The 24,105-nt window shown below is 36.3% G+C and overlaps 1 protein-coding gene across 2 annotated transcripts in view; it reads left to right on the forward strand.

Moving 5' to 3' along the window:
* The first annotated feature begins 5,579 nt into the window (after positions 1–5,579).
* Positions 5,580–24,105, forward strand: part of LOC138304794 (cysteine-rich DPF motif domain-containing protein 1-like) — a 63,877-nt gene continuing 45,351 nt past the window's right edge. Inside the window, exons 1-4 of one of the 2 annotated variants that reach the window (XR_011205637.1) lie at positions 5,581–5,730; positions 10,511–10,619; positions 11,589–11,672; positions 17,925–18,103. Coding sequence is in view for 1 of the 2 variants with exons in the window: in XM_069245070.1 (XP_069101171.1) it covers positions 5,618–5,730; positions 10,511–10,619; positions 11,589–11,672 (306 nt within the window). In the remaining variant the exon portion in view is untranslated. Of the gene's footprint in view, positions 5,731–10,510; positions 10,620–11,588; positions 11,673–17,924; positions 18,104–24,105 lie in introns of both variants that reach the window. The other variant, XM_069245070.1, reaches the window with a different exon arrangement.

Below are 24,105 nucleotides of genomic sequence, written 5' to 3' on the forward strand. Positions count from 1 at the left end.
GATATATACATGTACATGTATCTGTATGTATCATTAGAAATAATATTTCTGTATACCCCTTACATTGAATACTCATTTAAGTTTTATTTTGAAATATTTCTCCTTGACTTGGTGATATAACATAATCAACAGTTTTAAGTGTAAATCTTTCTACTGAGATGTTGTAATAGATAAACAAGTGCTATAATTTGAAGTATATAATCATATTCATATGTTATGTGCAATTAGATATACATGTGTACTTTTATATCTATCTTTGCAATATTAGAAATTATTCTAAAAATAAATCATTTCTTGTTGAAATATTTTGTTTATTTGTTTTGTTTCTAAAGCTTATTTCTCAGAGTAACAATTCAGATTTAATTTCTGTTATTTAAAGAAACTCATATGGAAGCCCTATATCTGACAAAGTTCAATGGAAAGACGTTAACCTATACACCCTAGCTACAGGTCACTGAAGGTCATGTGGGTAAAAGGTCATCAAAATTCGTGTTTGTAGAGGGATTGTCATTTTGTATTCAAGATGGCTGCCAGATTAACGACCATTTTCTATCTATAAACTATTGAAATGACTAAGCTGACTTTAAACAGAAAGATATTTTAGATTAACCTACTAAATTCAAAGTTTCTTAAAAACAATTATATACATTGTACAGGCATGTATAATATAAAAAAACCCATAAGAAACGATCAACTGTGGTAAATATATAAGACAAGTCATGCATAATTTATATTAATTAAATTGTTGAGATGCATGGTGATCATATATGGTCAGTATTAACGGTTTGCTAATAACTTTTGTGACTCTTTAAAATTATCAATCTTGTTTACATTCCTATAAATAAATTAAGATAAAATATTTCAGAAAGGTAGTGAGCTTTTAAAAATTAAAAACTATATTGGTTAATGTTTGTACCATAAAAATGAAATATTTTTCAGGGTGATGAAAATATTTTGTATTTGATGGCCCTCACTTTATAGAAAAAATGTCTGTTTAGGGTTACCCGACCGACCCTAATTTTTTTACCCCCGACCCTAATTTTTTTCCCCACTTTACTACGAAAAAAAAAATGAAAAAGTCAGGATTTCGATCTCGGACTTTGGTTCTGGCCATCATTTTAGAGTGAAAGACACTCAAAAACAATCCTGCCGACCGACGGACCCTACTTTTTTTTGCCTATGTAACCATGCGCGGATCCAAGGGGGGCGGACCCGGCGTACGCCCCCCCTAAAATAGGAGAGAGAAAAAAAAAGAAAAAGGAAAAAGAAGGGAAAAGAAAGAGGGGAAGGAAGGAAAAGAAGGAAGAAAGAAAAAAAAAGAGGGAGAAAGGGAAAAAATTAAGGAATTAGATATAGAGTGGGAATTAGACAGAAAGCTCCATATCCTACCTTTACCGTTTAATGTTATCATTTTAAAATCTAAATGTATTCGACTTTGTGGTACATACATGCATGAACATACTTGTATCCAGGCGCAATGGAATAATTATATATTTTTTTTCGTGTAAGTTAAGGTTTTATCTCCATCGCTTAAAAGGTACAATGTAAATCCCTTCAAGTATTTACTTTTTCAAAAAAAAAAAAAAAAAAAAAAAAAAACGATAAAATCCCAATATATTAGATAATTTATTGTCATTAATATTCAATATTGACAGGTTATATCTCGATATCCTTAGCAATAAAAGAAAATGGGGAGGGGGTGGGTGGAAGGAATTGTAGCTGGCCATGAGTCTTCGTTGGTTGACTATATGTCATGCCCTTCGTTTTCCAGGTTGTAAATGATATATTACACATTTTTTGAATCAGCATTAAAGTCCTGTATTAAATCCTACTATCAATTCACAAATGTGTGCGTACTTTCAAAACGCCAGTTACAAGATCACTACTGACGCCGAATGCTTCTAGAAGCCTTTTATTTGTCCTAAGAAAATGTTTGTAAAGAAAAAAGTGGAATGCGACAGAGAATGAGAGCTTCTAGGGTCTAGGTGCACCCCATGGCCAGATGCCTTCCTTTTTTGTTTCAATAAAAACATATCTTAATGATAATGTTATAAGATAGGCAAACGATGTTAAAAAATTAATGCACATGACAAAAGGCTCCCTATTAGAAAACAGGATGATAGCAATGGTTCCTGGCACCGTATGGCCATAGACAAGACCACTAGCCTTCTTTTCTTTCATTGCCCAATACACGAATTATGAAGATTGTGTAAGTTAGGGAAAATGAATTATCTAATCTGAGAGATAATGTATAAAAGTAAAAGCTTATATCGTTAAAAAAAGTTCACATACACTTTCATTAGTCCTATAAAAACCTTCGATAGGCGACCCCTAGCTGCAATATTGTAGCTCAAAAGACTTTTAGACTGAAAATGGTGTCTTCTTTAGAGCTACAATTGTTCCCTATTACTTCAAAACCTTCAAAAAAGTATGAAAAACTGTGCCCGAGTGATTTTCGGAGGCAGTGCTCCACTACGATACATAGGGTCCAATTCGTACCCGGCCTAAAGACATAGTAGACCGGGTACGTATATTCGTTCTAGGCGGCCCCCAGACCCCCATCCTTTTCTTTGCTTCGTGCCTCTATGAATAGATATTCAGATTTTAGGCAGTGCAATTCTGTAACTTTGTATTCAAAATATGACATTAGACATCAAAAATAATAAACGAACATTTTTACATGGCTTCAATTATTTTTTGGAAAAAGTGTACATTTATTCGAGGGCTTCTGGGGGCCTAGGCGGCCCCCAGACCCCCGCCTTTCTTCGCTTTATGTCCATATAAATATTAAGATTTTGATATTGCAATTCTGTAAGTAAAAAAAAAATAAATCAAAACTTCAAATAAAAAATATGACACTTGACACGAAAACCATAAATAAACATCCTTAAATGGCTTCAATTATTTTCTGGAAAATGTGTTCATGAAATCCTCAGAATGCAGGATTTTGCACCATATATTCGAGAGCTTCTGGGGGCCTAGGCGGCCCCCAGACCCCTCGCCTGATTTGCTTTGTCCCATTCATTCATTTTATTCCGTAGGCCTTTCGACCTATAGGTGAAAATAACAACATGTATTTATCAATTGCAACGTACCAATCCATATAAGGAGAGTGATCAACAAATATTGGAATATTACATAGGTTCATAATAATAATAATAATATTCATGTAGTAAAATAATATATTATGAATTCAATGCGAGACAGTTGACAGATTTCAAACTCAAATCTAATAAATGAAAGATAATTAACAAGGACACTTATATATTACATTTGTTATCTAAATATATATTAATAAGGCTTTCAATTCCTCCTTTTGCATGCTAAATATAGATATTTACCTAGATTGGATAATTCTCTTACATTATTAATACTTAGGAGCTGTATTAATTTGAAAACAGATGGTCTTTTATAATAGTATTTTTTGATGTATTTCAACCTTAAATCATTATAAAAAGGACACATCAGAATAAAATGAAATTCGTCTTCTACATCTCTTAGGTTACACTTAATACATATTCTATTTCTACGTAAAATGTTATGGTGTCTACCAACCTCAATATTTAAGTTGTGACATGATAATCTAAATTTGGTTATTACATGTTTGTATTTGACCTCAATAGATTTACGTAGATAAAATTGGACACAATGATTGTTTATCAAGTGTTGGTATAATGAACCTTTTGGTGAGGCAGATATTTTTGCTAAGATGTTTTGCTTAGTGCTATCAACTAGTCTCTGTTTTATTATTTGAAAAGCAACGTTGTCAGGAATGTAAGTGTCAACCATATAACCGAGTCCTAATAATGCTAATTCATTCTTAATATTACTTATCCACTCGTCATTTTCGTTCACGCGATCATCGAAACAAGTTTTCACAATCAAGTTATCCGTATTTCTGAGCTTTAACCAATATCTAAACACTCTTAGTTTTCTAACTACATACATTGGTAAGCGACCTAGTTCACAATATACTAAATCATTACTTGTAGATTTTCTAACTTTTAGAATTCTCTTACAAAAATTCAAGTGTACCCTTTCTATATCTGGTGCTTTGTGTAGTCCCCAAATTTCGGCTGCATAACATAGAATACTACTTACATGTGAATCAAAAACTGAACAATATGTTTCAACATTCAAACAATGATTTTTAAAGGAAGATGCTAATGCAAATAATGCCTTTTTAGTTTTTACCTTGTTCTGCAAGATGTTTCTGTGTTTTTGTAAATTTGCCGTTGTAATTAAAAAGCATACCTAAGTATTTGAACGTGTCAACAATTTCTACATTCATGTTGTCATATTTCCATGATTCATTACTTCGTAAGTGACCACCGTTTCTAAAAACAATAATTTTCGTTTTTTCGACATTAACCTCCAGGTTCCAGCGTCTAGAATAATCTAATAATGAATTTAACATGCATTGCAAACCTTCTGGACTATTGGCAAATAGGACCGTGTCGTCAGCATACATTAATAGGAACAAATTAAGCATTTGTAGTTCAATATTAGGACAATTATCATTAATAAAACTCATTTCAAAATCATTAACATACATTGAGTAAAGTACAGGTGACAATATTTCCCCTTGTAAGAGTCCGGTTCTGTTCGGGAAGCATTGACTCAAATGGCCATCGAGTTTTACACAGGCTTTAACATTTTCGTATAATGAAAATATGATTTTTAAAAACTTTCCCCTAATTCCATAATTAATCAGTTTACTCCATAACTTTCCTCTATCAATAAAATCGAATGCTTTTCGAAAATCTATAAAACAACAATAAAGTCTTTCCTTATTTTTTAGTTTCTTATTATAATTAATTAAAGTTTGTAATACGAATATGGCGTCTAAAGTTGAAGACCCCCTTCTGAATCCAAATTGTGCATCTGTTAAAATACTATTTTCTTTCTCCCATTTCATAATTCTATTATTCAAAATAGTAGTAAATAATTTACCGAAACAACTTACAATAGATATACCTCGATAATTGTTTGTCTCGTTAACACATCCTTTCTTGAAAATCGGAACTATGCAAGATTGTGACCAGGACTCGGGGGAAAAACCCAGATCTAAAAATAGAATTGAACAATCTTTCCAAATATGGTAATAATATATCTTTTCCATGAATGAATATTTCATTCATTATTAAGTCTTCGCTACAACTTTTATGTAACTTCAAATTATTAATAGCACTGATTATTTCTTGGGCTGAGATATTGCAGTCAAGATTTTCGTACACAGGTTCCATATCATCTTCAGGAAGGTCTGAGCATTCGCCATTGTTAGCATCCATTAGATTTTTAGCCCCCTCTAACCTCAAAACCTAAATCCGCCCCTGGTAACCCTAAACAGACATATTTTATTTTTGTCTTTTATCAGTGTATAATATTGGTTGCAATAACTTAATTATATGGCAACTGAACAATAACATATATATATATATATTTGATTTCCTAAAAATGATCTTCCTATGTGATCCTTATACGCTGTATTTAAACATATCTTAAATTTATCTTGTCACAAATAGTAACACTCGATCTAGTGTGGACAAATCGGTTTGGCCAAATAAAAACAAGCGTCCTTATTCAAATCATTGTCACTGTGAAGCTTGAAAATGCAATGGCGGCTGATGATGGTGACGAGAAAGTGAAGACTTTCATTTGTAAAAACTGTGATTTTTCATCAAGTTATCATTACTTTGGAACAAAGCCTCCGTTTGTGAAATCTATTTTGTAAGTATACAAAATGTTTAATCGGGCTGTCATTTTCGATATATGCTACGATAATTCATAATTGTACAAATTTTGTTTTTTCAACCGGGTCTCCAGTTTTGACGGATGCTTTAGGATCATACTTGTAACGTTAGGCCAACTTCATGGTCAGCCCGACTCAGCCGGCCCGTCCCGAGGTTCATGGTGCTTTTTTGATCATCAATTAGTATATGAATAACTTTAATTTGCTCTTGTATATTTATTTCAAAATACTAGTAACATAACAAAATACCTGTATTAAAACTTTTAGCTACTGTTGTAGCGGAAAAGTTCGATATCATCTTCTGACTGACTTTGGAAAAGAAAGTGATATCATTTCCGTTTCTCAAGATACTCTAGCCTTACACTGGGACTTATATTTAAACAAATATGACATGGGGTATAGTTAACTTGTACCCATTCCAACTCGTACCCAAAATATTTGGCGACTGGCTAACCCGTACCCATCAAGTTTCGTTAGTTTTTTTAATTTAATTACAGGTATTAAGGTAGCTGGCTCGACCGTTTGAAAGTAATTAACTTTTTTTCATTTATAGATATTTTTAATTGTATGGTCATGCTGTGTCAAAAAATGGACAAAAAAGTGTGTGTCATTGTGCTAGTTTTTTGGCTAGCCTCGTTTGAAAAGTGTTACCTTGACAACGACTTAACCAAACCTTTGCGCAGAAATATAGCACAACTGGACATGTACTTGGTAAATGTAATGCAATAAAATTATATGGAAATATAAGATTTTTTCATTTGTTCTTACTTTAATGTATTTGTATGGATGTCTTGTGACTATTAATAAACATAAAACATAAATCAATGTATTTATTGTTTCCTAGCGTCGATTTAAAAAGTGTCTCCATGGCAACGTTTCCCTCATTTTTCAGTACTGATATATAGCAAAATGAGTTGTCCATTTTAACATGATAAAAATATATGAAGGAATAATTAACTTTTTTCCAAGATGATTTTGCAGAGGCTTCCATATCTTAATAAAAATGCATGAGAAAATGGCAATGTCATTGTCCATAAAAGAAAAAAAATGATGAGGAGAAAATGGCATGTCATTGTCCAAAGAAAAAAGTTATTGGATGTTAAATCCATAGCAACCGTTTTCCTTAGCAACATTTTTCTAAAATGTATAAATAGGGTTGTTGTGTACATTTGAATGTAACCTAATGTATATTTTTTCTGATAAAGACATGTTATGCATGTAAAGATGATAAAATATTTGTTTTTCAATGAAAAACTATATTTTGGTTAACTTTTATTAGTAACCAACCGTTGCATAGCAACCAAGCAGTATTCTATACAAGAGTCTTACCTGGATTCAATTTTGCATTCTATTCAAAGTTATTTGATATTTATAGCATTAAGACAAAAGTTTTTCTTTGAGACATTCATAAATTTTCATAACTAAAACAATTTTGTGATGAAAAGTACTCTATGAAAGGTTGTGTACCCTAGCAACCACTTTCAAATATTCCCCCTTCACATAACTGAATACTTCATAGCAATACAATTGCATTTTCATACATAGGAATGCTCAAATTTTGTGGTTTCTAAGTTATTTTAGTCAAAGATCTCAATTTTTATATTAAATTATTAGCATCAAGGGGATATATGAATGTAAATTTTATATATATGTAAAACAACCACTGATAACAGGGCTGAGGTCTTTGGTCACATGACTTCCAAGATACCTGTTTGGAGGTCAGTGATTTTTATCAATGTACTATGTCTTCCCTCCATTTCCTAAACCTGGTACATACCTTAATGCCCCTGGCTGCTTAAAGGAAATTAAATAAAATCAAACTTAAAAACCATAAGAATTCCACATAAAAATCTAATAGAAGCAAGTAAATAACAAATATTGTTTATGAATTATTTCCCATACATGTATGTAAGTTTGAATTGAATTCCATTCCAAGATCAGAAAAAAACATGTAATGGCACTCTATGATGACAACAGACAAAGCACAATAGCAAATTGGTATCCAGTCTCTGATGCAACATCATTTTATAGATTATCTTTTATAAAAAATCATCTTTTAAAATTTATTAAAAGTTTGTATCCTTAAATGATGATTAACAACATCAATTCCTGTAATATTTGATTTATTCAAAAATGAAAGAAAGAACAGAACTTGAGCATGCATAATTAATATATATATAAGATAGATGTTCTGCTCATTGAGAAGTTGAAATTGACATAATCACAAATATGACATAATGAAACTTTTACAATAAATTCAGAAAAAGTTCTGACAAAGGAAAGATTAGCATTAAAACTATCACATTGATATTAAATGTATTATCTATACATATCATAGATTACAGACTAAAAATCCAACATTTAATCATAATGTTTTGTTTCTAATATCCATGAAGAAATCAATCTTTCAACACTGAATGTTGAATGATTACCAGCAACACTCAATCAACTAAGACATCTCTTAATAGTTTCTGTAAACATATTTCCATAATTAGCTGCAGTGAACAAGGCTTGAGTTATGTCCCCTGAAAGCTGCAGATTCAGTTCTCAACATATGCAGACAGGAACAACAGTTCAACTTCTTTTGAAAGCACAGACATAGTGTTCCTTATCACAGTTTGCAGTTGGTGACATGGTCAGTTTATTTACCAATCATGGAGCAGTGTCCTAAAATTCAATCAAGGGACATCATTATACAATAGGTACATGTAACAGGATACTGATGGCTCAAAAACAAGTTAATCTGTCTCAGTAAGCATCCATATGTGCCTTTTATTCCTTTGAGACGCATTCTTATGTCTTGATTCACATGTAAAAGACTTGCAAGATCATGCAAAATGGAATACAAATCACAAGTAGTATGGGGGCATTGTTACAACTTCAACTGTTTTTCAGAAAAGGGAGTGGCGCTTATAGGGGGGAGGGGGGCACTAATTACGTACATATATATATTTACAGATTGCTGCCTTTTGTATAATTTTGACCTAATAGATTGTTTTCAAATATACACACCTCTAACAACATGTGAAAGTGCTCTTGTATTGTCCCTCTTCTGCCAATCTCTCCTCGAATCCTGATAAAATAAAGATGGGTTTGTTACATGACAATTTTATCGATTTAATCATTCTCATAAATATATCACTGGCCGAAATCATGCATATTTTAGTCAACGTTGATATATTCCAATACCTGGTAAAAATCAGAAAATATCTGGTAACATGCGATATACTTTTCAAAATTACAAATACACTACAATACATTAATCAGTAATGCTATATTTACATACACATGCACTTTGATATATTTTACAAGGTATAACATCTGTAATAATTTTGTGTAAAAGTTAAGTATAATTCAAAATCTTCTTCTGTGCCTGTTGTGACTTAACACGGCAAATGTTCAATCATTTTGAATGCTGATTTCCTTTTTGCTTGACTGTCTTGTAAAATATAATCCAATGAAGCAAATAGATTGTCGTTTTTAATCAAAGGAGGAAGTCAAATAAAAACCAGTGCCTTATAAATCCTTGAATGAACGAAAAACAGAAATTCAATAGAGAAACAATAAAGATTGAGAAAAAAACGTATTGCGTCAAATTGTTGCTGCAGTATAAATAACGTGGGTTTTTGTCGAGAAAACACAGTCACACGTTAATTTTTGTTATATCACAAATAAACCATATTTATAATCAAATATAACTGATGTATAGAATAAATTTTTGTTTAACAGCGCTGTTTATACATCGTTATTTTCTCTCTTTCCCCTCAAAGTTGCATTCATGTGTATAAATTAAAACATATTTGAAATTTACTGGCGCATGCATATTTCAACTTGTGAGGTACTGTGGAAATGTCACCTTGAGAGGATGATATGTTAATTTAATATATATATTTCGTTTTTCATTTGTTAGTAACACAATCTGAGTGAAATATAGATCCTTATAACCACTCCGTTCAATAAAGGATCTGACAATATCCTGTTAAGGGTCATGTTCGGATGACCTTTATACCATAATTAAGATCAAATGCATATTCTGCATGTTGCTATATCAAGTGACAACACCATTTCGCCCCAACACATATATACGATTAGCTTTGTTGTGCTCTTTGGGCGAGATGACTATGTACACGGAAATAATTCTGACAGATTTTCAAACTATTTCGTCCCCTGAAATTCACTGTCAAAATTTTGCCAGCAGCAATTTGATTGGCCATTTCCAAAGGTCACCTGGACATGACCCCTAATGGGATTTTCTCAGATCCTCTTATCCAACATACTGATAATATGGATCTGTATTTTAATCAGATTGAGTACAACACAGTTGAGTTGACATCTGATTGAACACAATATATTATGTTTTAAATAAATCACAAATAAATATATGAAGTTTAACTTTTATGATGGGTACATGTTTGCCAAATTCCGTGGGTACAGGTTTGCCAAACTTGGGTACGGGTTCGCCAAATGTGGGTACGAGTTTGTTTGGGTACGAGTTTGAATGGGTACGGGATCACCTTAATTCTATGACATAGATGCCTCATGTAGGGCCAGAGCACACTGCTGTATGAAAATGTGAAATTTGCTGACACCATTGAGTATCGGGCCAGGTCGTCTCCACGTTTTCATATAGCCTGCACTCTGGCCCTACACCAGATTAATTAGTTAACAAAAGATTAATTGTTCTGTCTGGTTCCCAAACTATTGTAACTAGTGTATATCTACATCTGACTATTTTAGTTATTTGTTTATATTTTGAAGATTACTTGAGGAGGCCTATGTAAAGAAAGACCCATTTTCTTCTGAGGGTGGAATGATCACTCTTGGCTCTCATTGTCACCATTGTAAGCTGTCAGTCTGTTGTTCTCCGGTAAGTATCATGAAACAGTTTTTGTTTTTTATTCTACATATGTAGTTGTCAACGATTTGGTTTGATTATATTTTCAGAGCTTTTTCTCACTGCTTTGGGAAAATGTGGGACAAAACCAAGATTATGGAAAAATACAAAATAGGCGAAAAGCATAACAAATAAGATTTTTTATTTCCATTTTAGTTTATGTACTTTTCTGAAGCCAATTCACAAATATTTAAAGCCTTACCAACTAAATTCATGCAATATAACTATTTTTGGATATATGTTTTTCAAGAAACTTTGATTTTGGGAAATTTATGGCTTGAATTGGGAATTATAAATTCAGAGGTTTTGCATGGGGAATAGGGCCGTTTCGGCCCCAAATCATGCTGGAAAAAAGCCCTGATTATTGTCTTATTAACAGCATGGGTCATTTAAGGATGTGCCAGGTATAAAAGTATGTGGTGGAGGAAAGCCGGAAGAACCCATGAGAAAAACGACTCGCCTATGGTCAGTGCATGGCAACTGTTTTACATGAGATTCTATCTGCCAACCCAGAGGTTGATATCGTAATACTTACTACTCAGCCACTGCGGCCCTAATTTTTGTCAGTGATAATACATGCAGAAACATTAATAAATCATGATTTCTTGATAAAAAGTACTTAAGAAAACAATCGACAGTACGACCAAGTTATGGTCAGCGGATTGTAGGTCAGCACTCAGGTGTTTAGGAGCTAAGTGACTGTACTCTTGTTTTAGTTTCTCTTTGGTCAAGAGTCATTTGAGGATGTGCCAGATATTTAAGAGCATGATAAACCCCAGAGTACCTGGAGAAAAACCAAAGATCTACATTTAAGTTCAGTTTCCGTTAACGGCTAGCTCAACCTTGTGACTAAAAGATAGAAGTTAGGTTAGTAGTAGAAAGTCTGAACATTGGACATCATATTGTAACAGCATCGCCTGCATATTTTGATTTTGTTTTCAGAATTGCAGCTTATTTTACTCAAAGCGATTCTGTCTGGGCTGTGTTGGTCAGAATATTGAGGAATTTCCTCGGGAAATACAACAGGTATGCATGTACAGATCTAGAACGATTGATTGGTGAGCATCAAAAATATTTAACCATGCCACCATGCTACATGTTGCGTCAGCAAGTTAGTGACCAATATGAACAGTACCCATTGAAAGCTGTTGGTAAGCTTTGATATTTATGGCTGACGTGTGTAAGAGTTACTATGTTCAGTCCATTTGCCTTCTTAATCCATACAAAAAGATTTTATTGTGATAGTTATAAACACACACCTGTTGTATATAGGATTTACTTCACTCTCAATAGTTATACTAATTTTTGAAGACTACCAAAACAATAACCTGAAGAATCTGATAAATGATGTACAGATGCTTTTTTTTCTTAAATACTATTTATGATTATGTTACAAATTAGTCCATGATATTCCAGATTTCTCACAAACAATGGTAACAAAAAAAAAAAAACTCTACTGAAGATTACCATATGCTTATTGTCAATTGTTACCTTACCAGGTAATACATATTTTCTCAATTCTCAATTCTTTTATTTTCCTGAAGTTTACAACTTATTGGAATTGTGCAAAATACACACATATATACATATATATACAATCACATATTAATTAGTACATTATCACAGACAAGTTACAATTGTACTATACATTGAAATCAAAATGTGTATTATATAAAGGCTACATAACTTACAGGTTAAGTAATTATTGGACACAGGATCGTATTTTCATGGCCTCAAATATAAATTTTACTAATTTACGTAGATCACTTATATTTTCGCAACATAATAATTGTATCAACTTGTACATAGATGGTTTACGCGAATGAAAAGGTTTTACATATTTCTTTCTTAAAGTTGCTCCACCGCTGACAAATGGTATTTTTTCACTATTAAAAACAAGAGCAGACGATTTAGTATTTTTCTTCAGTTACAAAAGTTACTTACTTTACACCATTACCACCATTGAAAAGTTTCAGCTTCTAATTTTACTTCAAGTTAAAAATATGAAAAATAATTAATTGCATCCCGAAAAAATTCTGTGGCACTATATCCTATATGAAATGAACTACTGAATGCGCATGCACCAAAGGCAAAATAAATTATTTTATATTATTCTTTATGTTAATTAGACTATTATATACACGATTAAACACCAATTATTGTTCAAATGATGAATATCATTTTTGGTCTGTCGGCGGTGGAGCATCTTTAGTTATGATAATTAATTAAAATAAATATATACCATTCAGAGTTTGCGTTTACATCATTCCCATATCGTTTTTTTAAGCATGGAAAATGAAAAGTACTCTAATTTTTCCGATTACATAAAGGGTCCCCATTTTTTCTGAGAAGACCCTATTTATAAAAGACTGACGTTATATTATCAACTCAATACTACGATAGGCCTTGGTTGCGTTTATGTTGTGTAATCAACTACATGTATAATGTATAGTCCATCATCGGTTGGAATTTGGTGACTTATTCGATCCAATAGTTGCTTAAAATAACTGGTCGGACTTTCCAATCATTTTGCCTTTTGTGGAATACACGCAGTTTTATAGGTAGAAAGTGTGGCAAGAAGGGAGGTAAATCTTGTATTACTATAAGACTACTTTTTTGAGGAATCTTAACAAGAGTTGTCTTTCTTTGTGTACAACTTTGTTTCTTAATGAATCTTAGGCCAAAAATCTTCTTGTTTCGGGCCAAAAAAACCCGACTGACCCTAATGTTTTTAACCCAGACCCTAAATTTTTTTTTCACTTTTGAAAATTTAAAAGTAGGGATTTCGATCTCAGACCCTAAATTTTCGGCCTTTAATTTAAAGTGAAAGACACTTAAAAAAAAATCCTGACCTTCCAACCCTATTTTTTTGCCAATGTAATTCTAAACATACATAATTTTTTTATGGTAGCATCATAAACTTTTCATATGTAAAATATGCATGGAACTAATATCAAAGAGGTTCTATTTCAATGGTATGAAGTTAATGACAATCAATAGGTAGGTACCGTTAAGTAGTAGGGAGAGAGAATAATATATACCACCAGACTGGATCGAACCCGTGACCCCAATTAACGGGACCACTGCTATAAAGACTAAGCTAAAAGGGAAAATTTCCATAGTGCAAATTTAGCCAGAAAGTGACCTTATTGTTATATGGAGACTTAAAACCAAAAAAACATTTTTCATTATTATTAGATATTGCCATTGCAAATGGTGAAAATAGTTTTCACAATGGGATGGCAAAAAGTATATAGCTAATATTCTATCTGATTGATCCCTGATCGACCAAAGGGGCATGCAGGTGCAAAGTGATCATATTACCTTAAAATTCAAAAATCTGTCTGTCACTTGCCAATTATGGGAGAATCAAGGCAGCACATGTACTCTAGATAGATGGTATTTAGTCACTAAATGATCTCTGGGGAAAGGTCAATGGTAACCACTAGATTGACCCCTAATGGTCTAGATAGAATCAATAAGAGGTAAAATTGAAAGGGATAAATATTGAAACATATCATATGCATACATGTCCAGTGATTTTTTTAGGTACATTTGGGGTTGAATGAAGGTCCCTTTCCTTAGAGAAATTTTGCTGTATTTTCCCAATTTTATGTAAATATTTTCCCAAATAAAGAAAAACTCTTTAAAATATACATATTTCAAGAAAAACACTATGTAAATTTTCCCAATTGAAAAGGTACAGGCCCCTGAAATTATTGAGTAAGGAAATTACTGATGTCATCTGACTTATGTCCAGGGAATGTTGGGTAAGGGCTAAATATAGTCAATGTCATGTAAATACCGTATTCGACCTGATAAGCGCCCATGTCCCTTAAAGCACCCCTCCCTGTTTTCGAGGCCTATATTTCAATTGCCCAGGCATAAATAAAGACCAAAACTACACAAAAATGTATAGATTCCCAATACAATTTCGTCCTATTAGCACCTTTTCATTCTTTTCAATTTGTATACGCCCTGGGCGCTTATTGGGTCGAATACGATACTATTGTAGTGAGATTGTACTGGGTCGATCATCAGTGACCAGGAACCTCAATCAGTAGAGCCTGAGGCTGGTGTTTGAAGGTCCTGAGTTCAAGCCCTGTTGTGGCCAGGGACCTCAATCAGTAGAACCTGAGGCTGGTGTTTGAAGGTCCTGAGTTCAAGCCCTGTTGTGGCCAGGTACCTCAATCAGTAGAACCTGAGGCTGGTGTTTGAAGGTCCTGAGTTCAAGCCCTGTTGTGGCCAGGTACCTCAATCAGTAGAACCTGAGGCTGGTGTTTGAAGGTCCTGAGTTCAAGCCCTGTTGTGGCCAGGTACCTCAATCAGTAGAACCTGAGGCTGGTGTTTGAAGGTCCTGAGTTCAAGCCCTGTTGTGGCCAGGTACCTCAATCAGTAGAACCTGAGGCTGGTGTTTGAAGGTCCTGAGTTCAAGCCCTGTTGTGGCCAGGTACCTCAATCAGTAGAACCTGAGGCTGGTGTTTGAAGGTCCTGAGTTCAAGCCCTGTTGTGGCCAGGTACCTCAATCAGTAGAACCTGAGGCTGGTGTTTGAAGGTCCTGAGTTCAAGCCCTGTTGTGGCCAGGTACCTCAATCAGTAGAACCTGAGGCTGGTGTTTGAAGGTCCTGAGTTCAAGCCCTGTTGTGGCTGATACATTTTCTCCTATCTTATTGAAGGATCAGTGCACGCCTTAATACTCACAGTGGTATACAGGTCTTGTATGTCTGAAAGAGTGAAGACATTGAAAAGGAGGAAGGAATGTAGCGGGATTTGTCTGGTTCGATCATCAGTGACTATAGGTAGCTCAATTAGTATCTAGAGCATCTAGCTAGTGTTCAAAGGTCCTGGGTTCGAGCCCCTGTCTGGTTGCTTAATTTTCTTCTCTTCTGTTACACCATTACAGACAATGAATATAGATTTAAACCACCAACAATTCCAAACTTTGAATTATGAATACTGACAAATATTTAGTTTAAGGTAAATTTGCTGACAAAGGATTTAAATATGAATAATTTTATAAATTTCACGACTTCCTCATTTGTGAGATGAAATTTTTATAGGTAATCACCATTAAATTTGAGAAGAGTTAATATCCTTTTTTTTTTTTAACTAATATCAGCTGTGTGTTTGGTTTGGATTTGCTAGTTTAGATGACAAATGTGTCCTCTTGGATAACAAATGTGTCTTCAAAGAGGTCCGGTTTCACTATACGACCAATCAAACGGTCTAGCCATCACAAGTAGAAGTGATAAACCATGTTATCGTAGGGAGGAATTTTAAGCCCATTATATCACACTGCAGACGTCACTTGAAGATTTTCACAGACCACTTCAATGTTGTGTGGATGTAGCCACTATTTAGACGTTGCAATTTCATTCACATACTTTCGTGAACACTTCCATGTGAAAGATTAGCGTTACAGCGATCATAGCCTGTCAGATGTTTGCTCAGAGCTTTTCTGATTTAAAGGGCCGGCCATCCGAAATAAATCTGTATCCTTACTTATAGCGGAAACCTACAAGGCTAGACAATTTTGCCAGTAAATCTGGTGTAGTTAATCACAAGGGATTATCAAAACTGTGATATTATCACGTAAAGGGAGGTAAATGTGATTTCACTAAATCTTCAAGCTATCTTTTTAAGGAAGCAATCATTTATTTACTGTTTTAGAACAGAATATTTGAATAAGTCGATTATGCAGTTATGAAATACCTTAATCTTGTCGGATTTTATTGGTATATGCCTTAAGATTAAAATCTGATTCCACACTTTGGACCTAAATGTTTTCAATTGGTCAGAATTATACCAGCTTGTGAGAACAGTACACCTTGAGCTCCGGAAGACTTTATACTCCCAAACATTCGCGTCATTCTCAACGTAATCGGTCTGTCTGAACAATATGTGATAAATGATTCGTCGTAAGATTTCTTACGCCATTGTAATTCTATGGCAAAAGAAATTTTAAGATTTTGTTTTTTTTTACCTATACATTTTGTATTAGATGGTTATCTTTTTTATATTGAATATTTTCATGCTTCTATCACCAATACAGAACTTTAATCCTCATTTATATATTTTAATTTACCATAATAATTCATCTAGCCAAAAAAGTTTGTGCCCTCCTAAGGACCTCTTTTAATCATGCAAAAAAGCAAACATTTTATATCAAGTTTTGTAATTCTTCTATATTTCATCCTTTTGGTACCTTTAAATTTTTTCAAAAAAAAGAAGCAAATATTTTAGATAGAGTTTTGTTACTCTTCTGTATTTCATCCTTTTGTACCAAAAGTAGTTAACTTTGAGATTTGAGCATCTCGTATAAAGCATTCAATGTAATTATGATCTTTACATTTTCCTGTAGGTAATTTATACATAAGTTACTGTATATATACACTTGTAACTGGTGATATTTGGCCTTTAGGTATAGAAATGGTTTTATAGCTAAAATCGTGTGACTTTGTATTTGTGATATTGAAGTTGGTTTGGCTCTGTGACCTTGACATTAACTGCTCATTTATGAAATCACAATTAAAAGACCTTTTAAGTTTTTAACATATGACCTTATAAATGCTAATACATGTATAATCTTGTAAGATATTAAAGAAAAGTTTGTGACATCACAAGTCATCTAACATTAGAGTCAGTTCTGGGACATAGATTATTTGACCTTGGCGTTAAAGAAATTGATATGACTGTGGAGACATTCTAACCTTGATTTGGCTCTTTGACCTTTAACACTTGTTTGACCTTTGGTTGTTTCTTTGACTTAAGGAAACTTTTCTGACTTCAGGAATTTTACCCTTGGATTTTATTCTATGGCATTAAAAATAGACTTTTACTTCCATTGTTTTATTTTTTAACTTTACGTTAGACTTAATGCATTGTGGTTTGGTCTCTTCAAAATTGGTTCTATGACCTTGGGAGGTAACTTTGAGTCTGGGTGGTACCTGTCCTGGGCGATCAACACCTTATTACATATGTACCTGAAAAGATTGAGGACAAATTTATCCAATGTATTATACAACAGAAATGCTCCAAAGTTTTTGTCCGTCTGGATGGTAAAATCTGTATCTGCATATTGTGTTATTGTCCAGTTCTCCATATATTGTTCTAAATGATCGCCGCTCAAGTTTTATTTTCTCAGCCACCCACCTGTCTCGCGATAAGTCCAGGTGATTGTACAATTGAACGGCATCTTTTAGGGGGAAATATATGTCTTCTGTCCTTTAGGCTGAGTATCCATGAAATTTTTACGATTTTTCTCTTCTCTTTTCCCAGGAAGTTTTACGTAAACATCAAACCGAATAAGATGTGCTGGAAACCTTTGAAATGGTGATTTTTACAGATTCATCATTGTCTAATTTGAGATTCAAACTGCCGTTAACAGGAATCTAGGGATTTAGAGGAAGAATAGATGAGACGATATTGAAGGGGCAGGGCCGTTAATACACTGAAAGGTAGGTTATATTACCATATGGGTATGGTCCTCGACTTGTCACGAATGGCACATTACCTTCATTTATAGCCTGTTAAGTAGAAAATTATCAAACTTAGAAAAGTCTGACAAATATTTTATGATAACTGTTTTTATATGATCATGCAAGCGTCCAACTATTTCTAGTGATATAAGCATTCCTTCAAACAAGAGTAATTTCAAATTATGACTTTTATGCATCATTGAAGTTCATGGAACAGCAAATCCGATAAGGTGCGTGGTATCTTTATTGTTAATCGTCCTCGAGCCAATTCACTATCAAATTTCCCAATACCTATTGATGTTTTATAGGAAATGTCACTTCGCTACAAAATCTCTGTCAGATGCTTTCTTTCAATTATAAAACATTAGTAAAAAGTTTCCAATGAAGTTCAATGCAGAGCTGTGTAAGATCTAGCTTTAAGTGACAATAATAAGATTTCACTGTTGATTGTAAAATTTAAAGCGATTGTTTCTTTAACATTGAGATTTTTGCTAACTTTAAATGTCATCAGACTCATTCAAGTGGTTGGGTTTCTCTTTGAAGTTCATTTTTTTTACTCCGATTAAATAATCTCTACAAGGTGTTTAAATAACATACTCTAATCTGAGATTTGCCTGTGTTTAGCTAATGAAGTCTTAATATGTTGTATCCACCATACATCAAACACTTTGAGGGATATTCGCCAAAAATGATCAACTGATTTGATTAAGGGACTTGATTTTTTAAATGGTGATTTAGCATAAAAATGAAATACACACTAAAATTATCGGTAATTTTGTTTATTAAGTTTCTTTTAAAGTCACACTTAGCAAGGTAAAAATTACTACACCTAAGGCCTTTTCCATGATAACCACTTAAGCTGGAGAGAATGTAAAGATACATTATGAAGATTAATAAAAACATTTTTTTTTTATTATTTTTGAAGGTAGGGGTAGGGGTGATATGGGGAGCCAGAATGAAAAACCTTCACTTTGATAATGATGAAAGTGATCTATTTAAGCTCTCCAAAAAAAAAAAAAAAAAAATACAATATTAAAGGCAAGGGCAAGGGAATTTAAGAAAATATGGACAGTTTAATAAGATTTTACAATTTTATTTCTAATATGGTCTTTCATAAATACTTTGAGATTTTAGATACACAACTGAAGCAAATATGTTAATTTAAGAATGATACGATTTCGAGACTTCATTAATTGTGATCTAAAAAAAAAAAAAAAATCAAATTTCCATAGAGTGATGACCTGAATGCACCTATAACAATTAGAAGAAAAAAAAACACCACTAAGCTTTACCACAACTTTCATGACAAAATTAGTCAATGTGTTCTTAAAATATTCTCAATAGATTGGAAAATATAATATTTTTGTCATGCTTTATCCGGTGAATAAGGTACATACCTATATGTTTAGTTTAAATGTACCTCACCCTTACTGACCCACCCATAAAGAAACGTGTATAATTTGATAGCACCTCCCTCACCAGCTGTCTTTGGTAAAGCATGATGAGATGTTTATATTATTTTACCTCATTAGCTAATATTATACCCCTATACAAACTCTATCGACAAAAATGTCAATAAAGGAACTGTTCCGTCGAGCGGTCCAAAGAACTGTTAAAATCGACTGTTAAAATATGCTGTTGGACCGGAGTGACGTCACACATATAATTCGTGACATCGACTCATTGTTTTGAGACAATGGGTAAAACAAAACAGTTATTAACTGGGTTTTCGGGCAACAGATGATTTGTTGAACTCTCACACAAACTGTTACCCTTCGGCCTCGGGCAACAGTTTGTCTTCGGGTCCAACAAATCATCTGTTGCCCTCAACCTCAGTCAACAACTATATAATGTTATCAACTGTTCCAATGATTAAACTACTTTAATCCTTGAGCTTTATGAGTTGTTTGTCAGGATTAATGACAGGAAAGTTAAATCCACATCATATTTTGTCATATAATCTGTCGGATTTGTCACTTTATTAAGTGTTCTATAACATGGAGCATACATATATCATTGGCTAGAAATGACATCCATAAACAAAGCTGTGATATCAGGATTTGAGGACGTCGCGACAAAATATCGGCCTCCTTTGGATGTTTAGGTCACCATAGATGAAGTCTCAATTTTAAGTGATTCTAATCACCAATGCCTTTTGTCCGCCATCGTGCTTAGTTGGTCTGTCACGAGGCGTATGTCCACAAAAAATTGTGTTTTCAATTCCATTTACAAAAATTGTGAATTTCATGGTCCAGGGGTCTGAGATTTTCCCCTGGGGAGGGGTCAAATTTATTATACAGTAGTTTAAATAGGGAAAACTTGTTTATGAGCATTATTTGCTCAATTTTCATGGGAATCTGAGATAGCATATTTTAACATCATATCCATATTGATCCAGGCTGACCCCCAGGGCCCAGAGGAGCAGGGCCAAAAGGGTTAGAATTTTCCTGATTTCAGAGATTTGATTGAACCACATAATCTTCTTAAATTGAAAGGTTTGAAGGCCCTCTACAAAAAGTGTAAATTTCATTGCCCTACATGGGGTCTGATATATTCAAATTTGTCCTGCCTGGCCCCAGGTCAAAGATATGATGGAATCAAATACTCTTGATTGATTAATAGGCAAAATTGAAAAAAATAATGACTTACTTCAACAGCCTGATGGGCCAATATATATAGTGTTTACATGTTTTTTTGTTTTATTCTCTATTCAAACTCAGGTGACTGTTAAGGCTATTGGGCTTCTTGTCAGCATAAATCATGACATTAAAATTCTCTGAAGCATAGGTAGTTGTAATTATTATTTCAAAAGTATCTTCAATTATGATGTTCATTTCATATGAGAGGGTAGAGGATGATGGGGACAGGGTAGAGGATGATGGGGAGAGGGTAGAGGATGATGGGGAGAGGGGAGAGGGTAGAGGATGATGGGGAGAGGGTAGAGGATGATGGGGAGAGGGTAGAGGATGATGGGGAGAGGGTAGACGATGAAGGGGAGAGGGTAGAGGATGATGGAGAGAGGATAGATGATGATGGGGAGAGGGTAGAGGATGATTGGGTGAGGATAGAGGATGATGGGGAGAGGGTAGAGGATGATGGGGAGAGGGTAGAGGATGATGGGGAGAGGATAGAGGATGATGGGGAGAGGGTAGAGGATGATGGGGAGAGGGTAGAGGATGATGGGGAGAGGGTAGAGGATGATGGGGAGAGGGTAGAGGATGATGGGGAGAGGGTAGAGGATGATGGGGAGAGGTAGAGGATATGGGATGATAGGGATGATGGGGAAGGTAGAGGATGATGGGGAGAGTAGAGGATGTGGGGAGACGATGAAGGGAAGAGAGTAGAGGATGATGAGGAAAGGTTAGATGATGATGGAGAGAGGGTAGAAGATGATGGGGTGGAGGGTGATGGGAAGTGGGAAGAGGGTAGAGGATGATGAGGGGGAGAGGATAAAGGATGATGGGGAGAGGGTAGAGGATGATGGGGAGAGGGTAGAGGATGATGGGGAGAGGGTAGAGGATGATGGGGAGAGGGTAGAGGATGAAGGGGAGAGGGTAGAGGATGATGGGGAGAGGTAGAGGATGAGGGAGAGGGTAGAGGATGATGGGGAGAGGGTAGAGGAGATGATGGGGAGAGGGTAGAGGATGATGGGGAGAGGGTAGAGGATGAAGGGGAGAGGGTAGAGGATGATGGGGAGAGGGTAGAGGATGATGGGGAGAGGATAGAGGATGATGGGGAGAGGGTAGAGGATGATGGGGAGAGGGTAGAGGATGATGGGGAGAGGGTAGAGGATGATGGGGAGAGGGTAGAGGATGATGGGGAGAGGGTAGAGGATGATGGGGAGAGGGTAGAGGATGATGGGGAGAGGATAGAGATGATGGGGAGAGGGATAGAGGATGAGGGGGAGAGGATAGAGGATGATGGAGAGGGTAGAGGATGAAGGGGAGAGGGTAGAGATGATGAGGAGTGGATAGAGATGATGGGGAGAGGGTAGAGGATGAGGGGAGAGGATAGAGGATGATGGGGAGAGGGTAGAGGATGATGGGGAGAGGGTAGAGGATGATGGGATGAGTGGATAGAAGATGATGGGGAGAGGGTAGAGGATGAGGGGAGAGGATAGAGGATGATGGGGAGAGGGTAGAGGATGATGGGAGAGGGTAGAGGATGAGGGAGATAGAGGATGATGGAGAGGGTAGAGGATGAAGGGGAGAGGGTAGAGGATGATGGGGAGAGGGTAGAGGATGATGGGGAGAGGGTAGAGGATGATGGGGAGAGGGTAGAGGATGAGGGGAGAGGGTAGAGGATGATGGGAGAGGGTAGAGGAGTGGGAGAGGTAGAGGATGATGGGGAGAGGGTAGAGGATGATGGGGAGAGGGTAGAGGATGATGGGGAGAGGGTAGAGGATGATGGGGAGAGGATAGAGGATGATGGGGAGAGGGTAGAGGATGATGGGGAGAGGGTAGAGGATGATGGGGAGAGGGTAGAGGATGATGGGGAGAGGGTAGAGGATGATGGGGAGAGGGTAGAGGATGATGGGGAGAGGGTAGAGGATGATGGGGAGAGGGTAGAGGATGATGGGGAGAGGGTAGAGGATGATGGGGAGAGGGTAGAGGATGATGGGGGAGAGGGTAGAGGATGATGGGGAGAGGGTAGAGGATGATGGGGAGAGGATAGAGGATGATGGGGAGAGGGTAGAGGATGATGGGGAGAGGGTAGAGGATGATGGGGAGAGGGTAGAGGATGATGGGGAGAGGGTAGAGATGATGGGAGAGGGTAGAGGATGATGGGGAGAGGGTAGAGGATGATGGGGAGAGGGGTAGAGGATGATGGGGAGAGGGTAGAGGATGATGGGGAGAGGGTAGAGGATGATGGGGGAGAGGGTAGAGGATGATGGGGAGAGGGTAGAGGATGATGGGGAGAGGGTAGAGGATGATGGGGAGAGGGTAGAGATGATGGGGAGAGGTAGAGGATGATGGGGAGAGGGTAGAGGATGATGGGGAGAGGGTAGAGGATGATGGGGAGAGGGTAGAGAGATGATGGGGAGAGGTAGAGGATGATGGGGAGAGGGTAGAGGATGATGGGGAGAGGGTAGAGGATGATGGGGAGAGGGTAGAGGATGATGGGGAGAGGGTAGAGGATGATGGGGAGAGGGTAGAGATGATGGGGAGAGGATAGAGGATGATGGGGAGAGGGTAGAGGATGATGGGGAGTGGGTAGAGGATGATGGGGAGAGGGTAGATGATGATGGGGAGAGGGTAGAGGATGATGGGGAGAGGGTAGAGGATGATGGGGAGAGGATAGAGGATGATGGGGAGAGGGTAGAGGATGATGGGGAGAGGGGATAGAGGATGATGGGGAGAGGGTAGAGGATGATGGGGAGAGGGTAGAGGATGATGGGGAGAGGGTAGAGGATGAGGGGAGGATGAGGATAGAGGATGATGGGGGAGAGGGTAGAGGATGATGGGGAGAGGGTAGAAGATGATGGGGAGAGGGATAGAGGATGATGGGGAGAGGGTAGAGGATGATGGGAGAGGAGAGGATGATGGGGAGAGGGTAGAGGATGATGGGGAGAGGGTAGATGGGATGATGGGGAGAGGGTAGAGGATGATGGGGAGAGGGTAGAGGATGATGGGGAGAGGGTAGAGGATGATGGGGGGAGAGGGTAGAGGATGATGGGGAGAGGGTAGAGGATGATGGGAGAGGGTAGAGGATGATGAGGAGAGGTTAGAGGATGATGGGGAGGGTAGAGGATGATGGGGAGAGGAGTAGGTGATGAAGTGGGAGAGGGTAGAGGATGATGGGGAGAGGGTAGAGGATGAAGGGGAGAGGGTAGAGGATGATGGGGAGTGGGTAGAGGATGATGGGGAGAGGGTAGAGGATGATGGGGAGAGGGTAGAGGATGATGGGGAGAGGATTAGAGGATGATGGGGAGAGGGTAGAGGATGATGGGGAGAGGGTAGAGGATGATGGGAGAGGATAGG

This window comes from Argopecten irradians, chromosome 12 (genome assembly GCF_041381155.1).
Source record: "Argopecten irradians isolate NY chromosome 12, Ai_NY, whole genome shotgun sequence".
Lineage (NCBI taxonomy): Eukaryota > Metazoa > Mollusca > Bivalvia > Pectinida > Pectinidae > Argopecten > Argopecten irradians.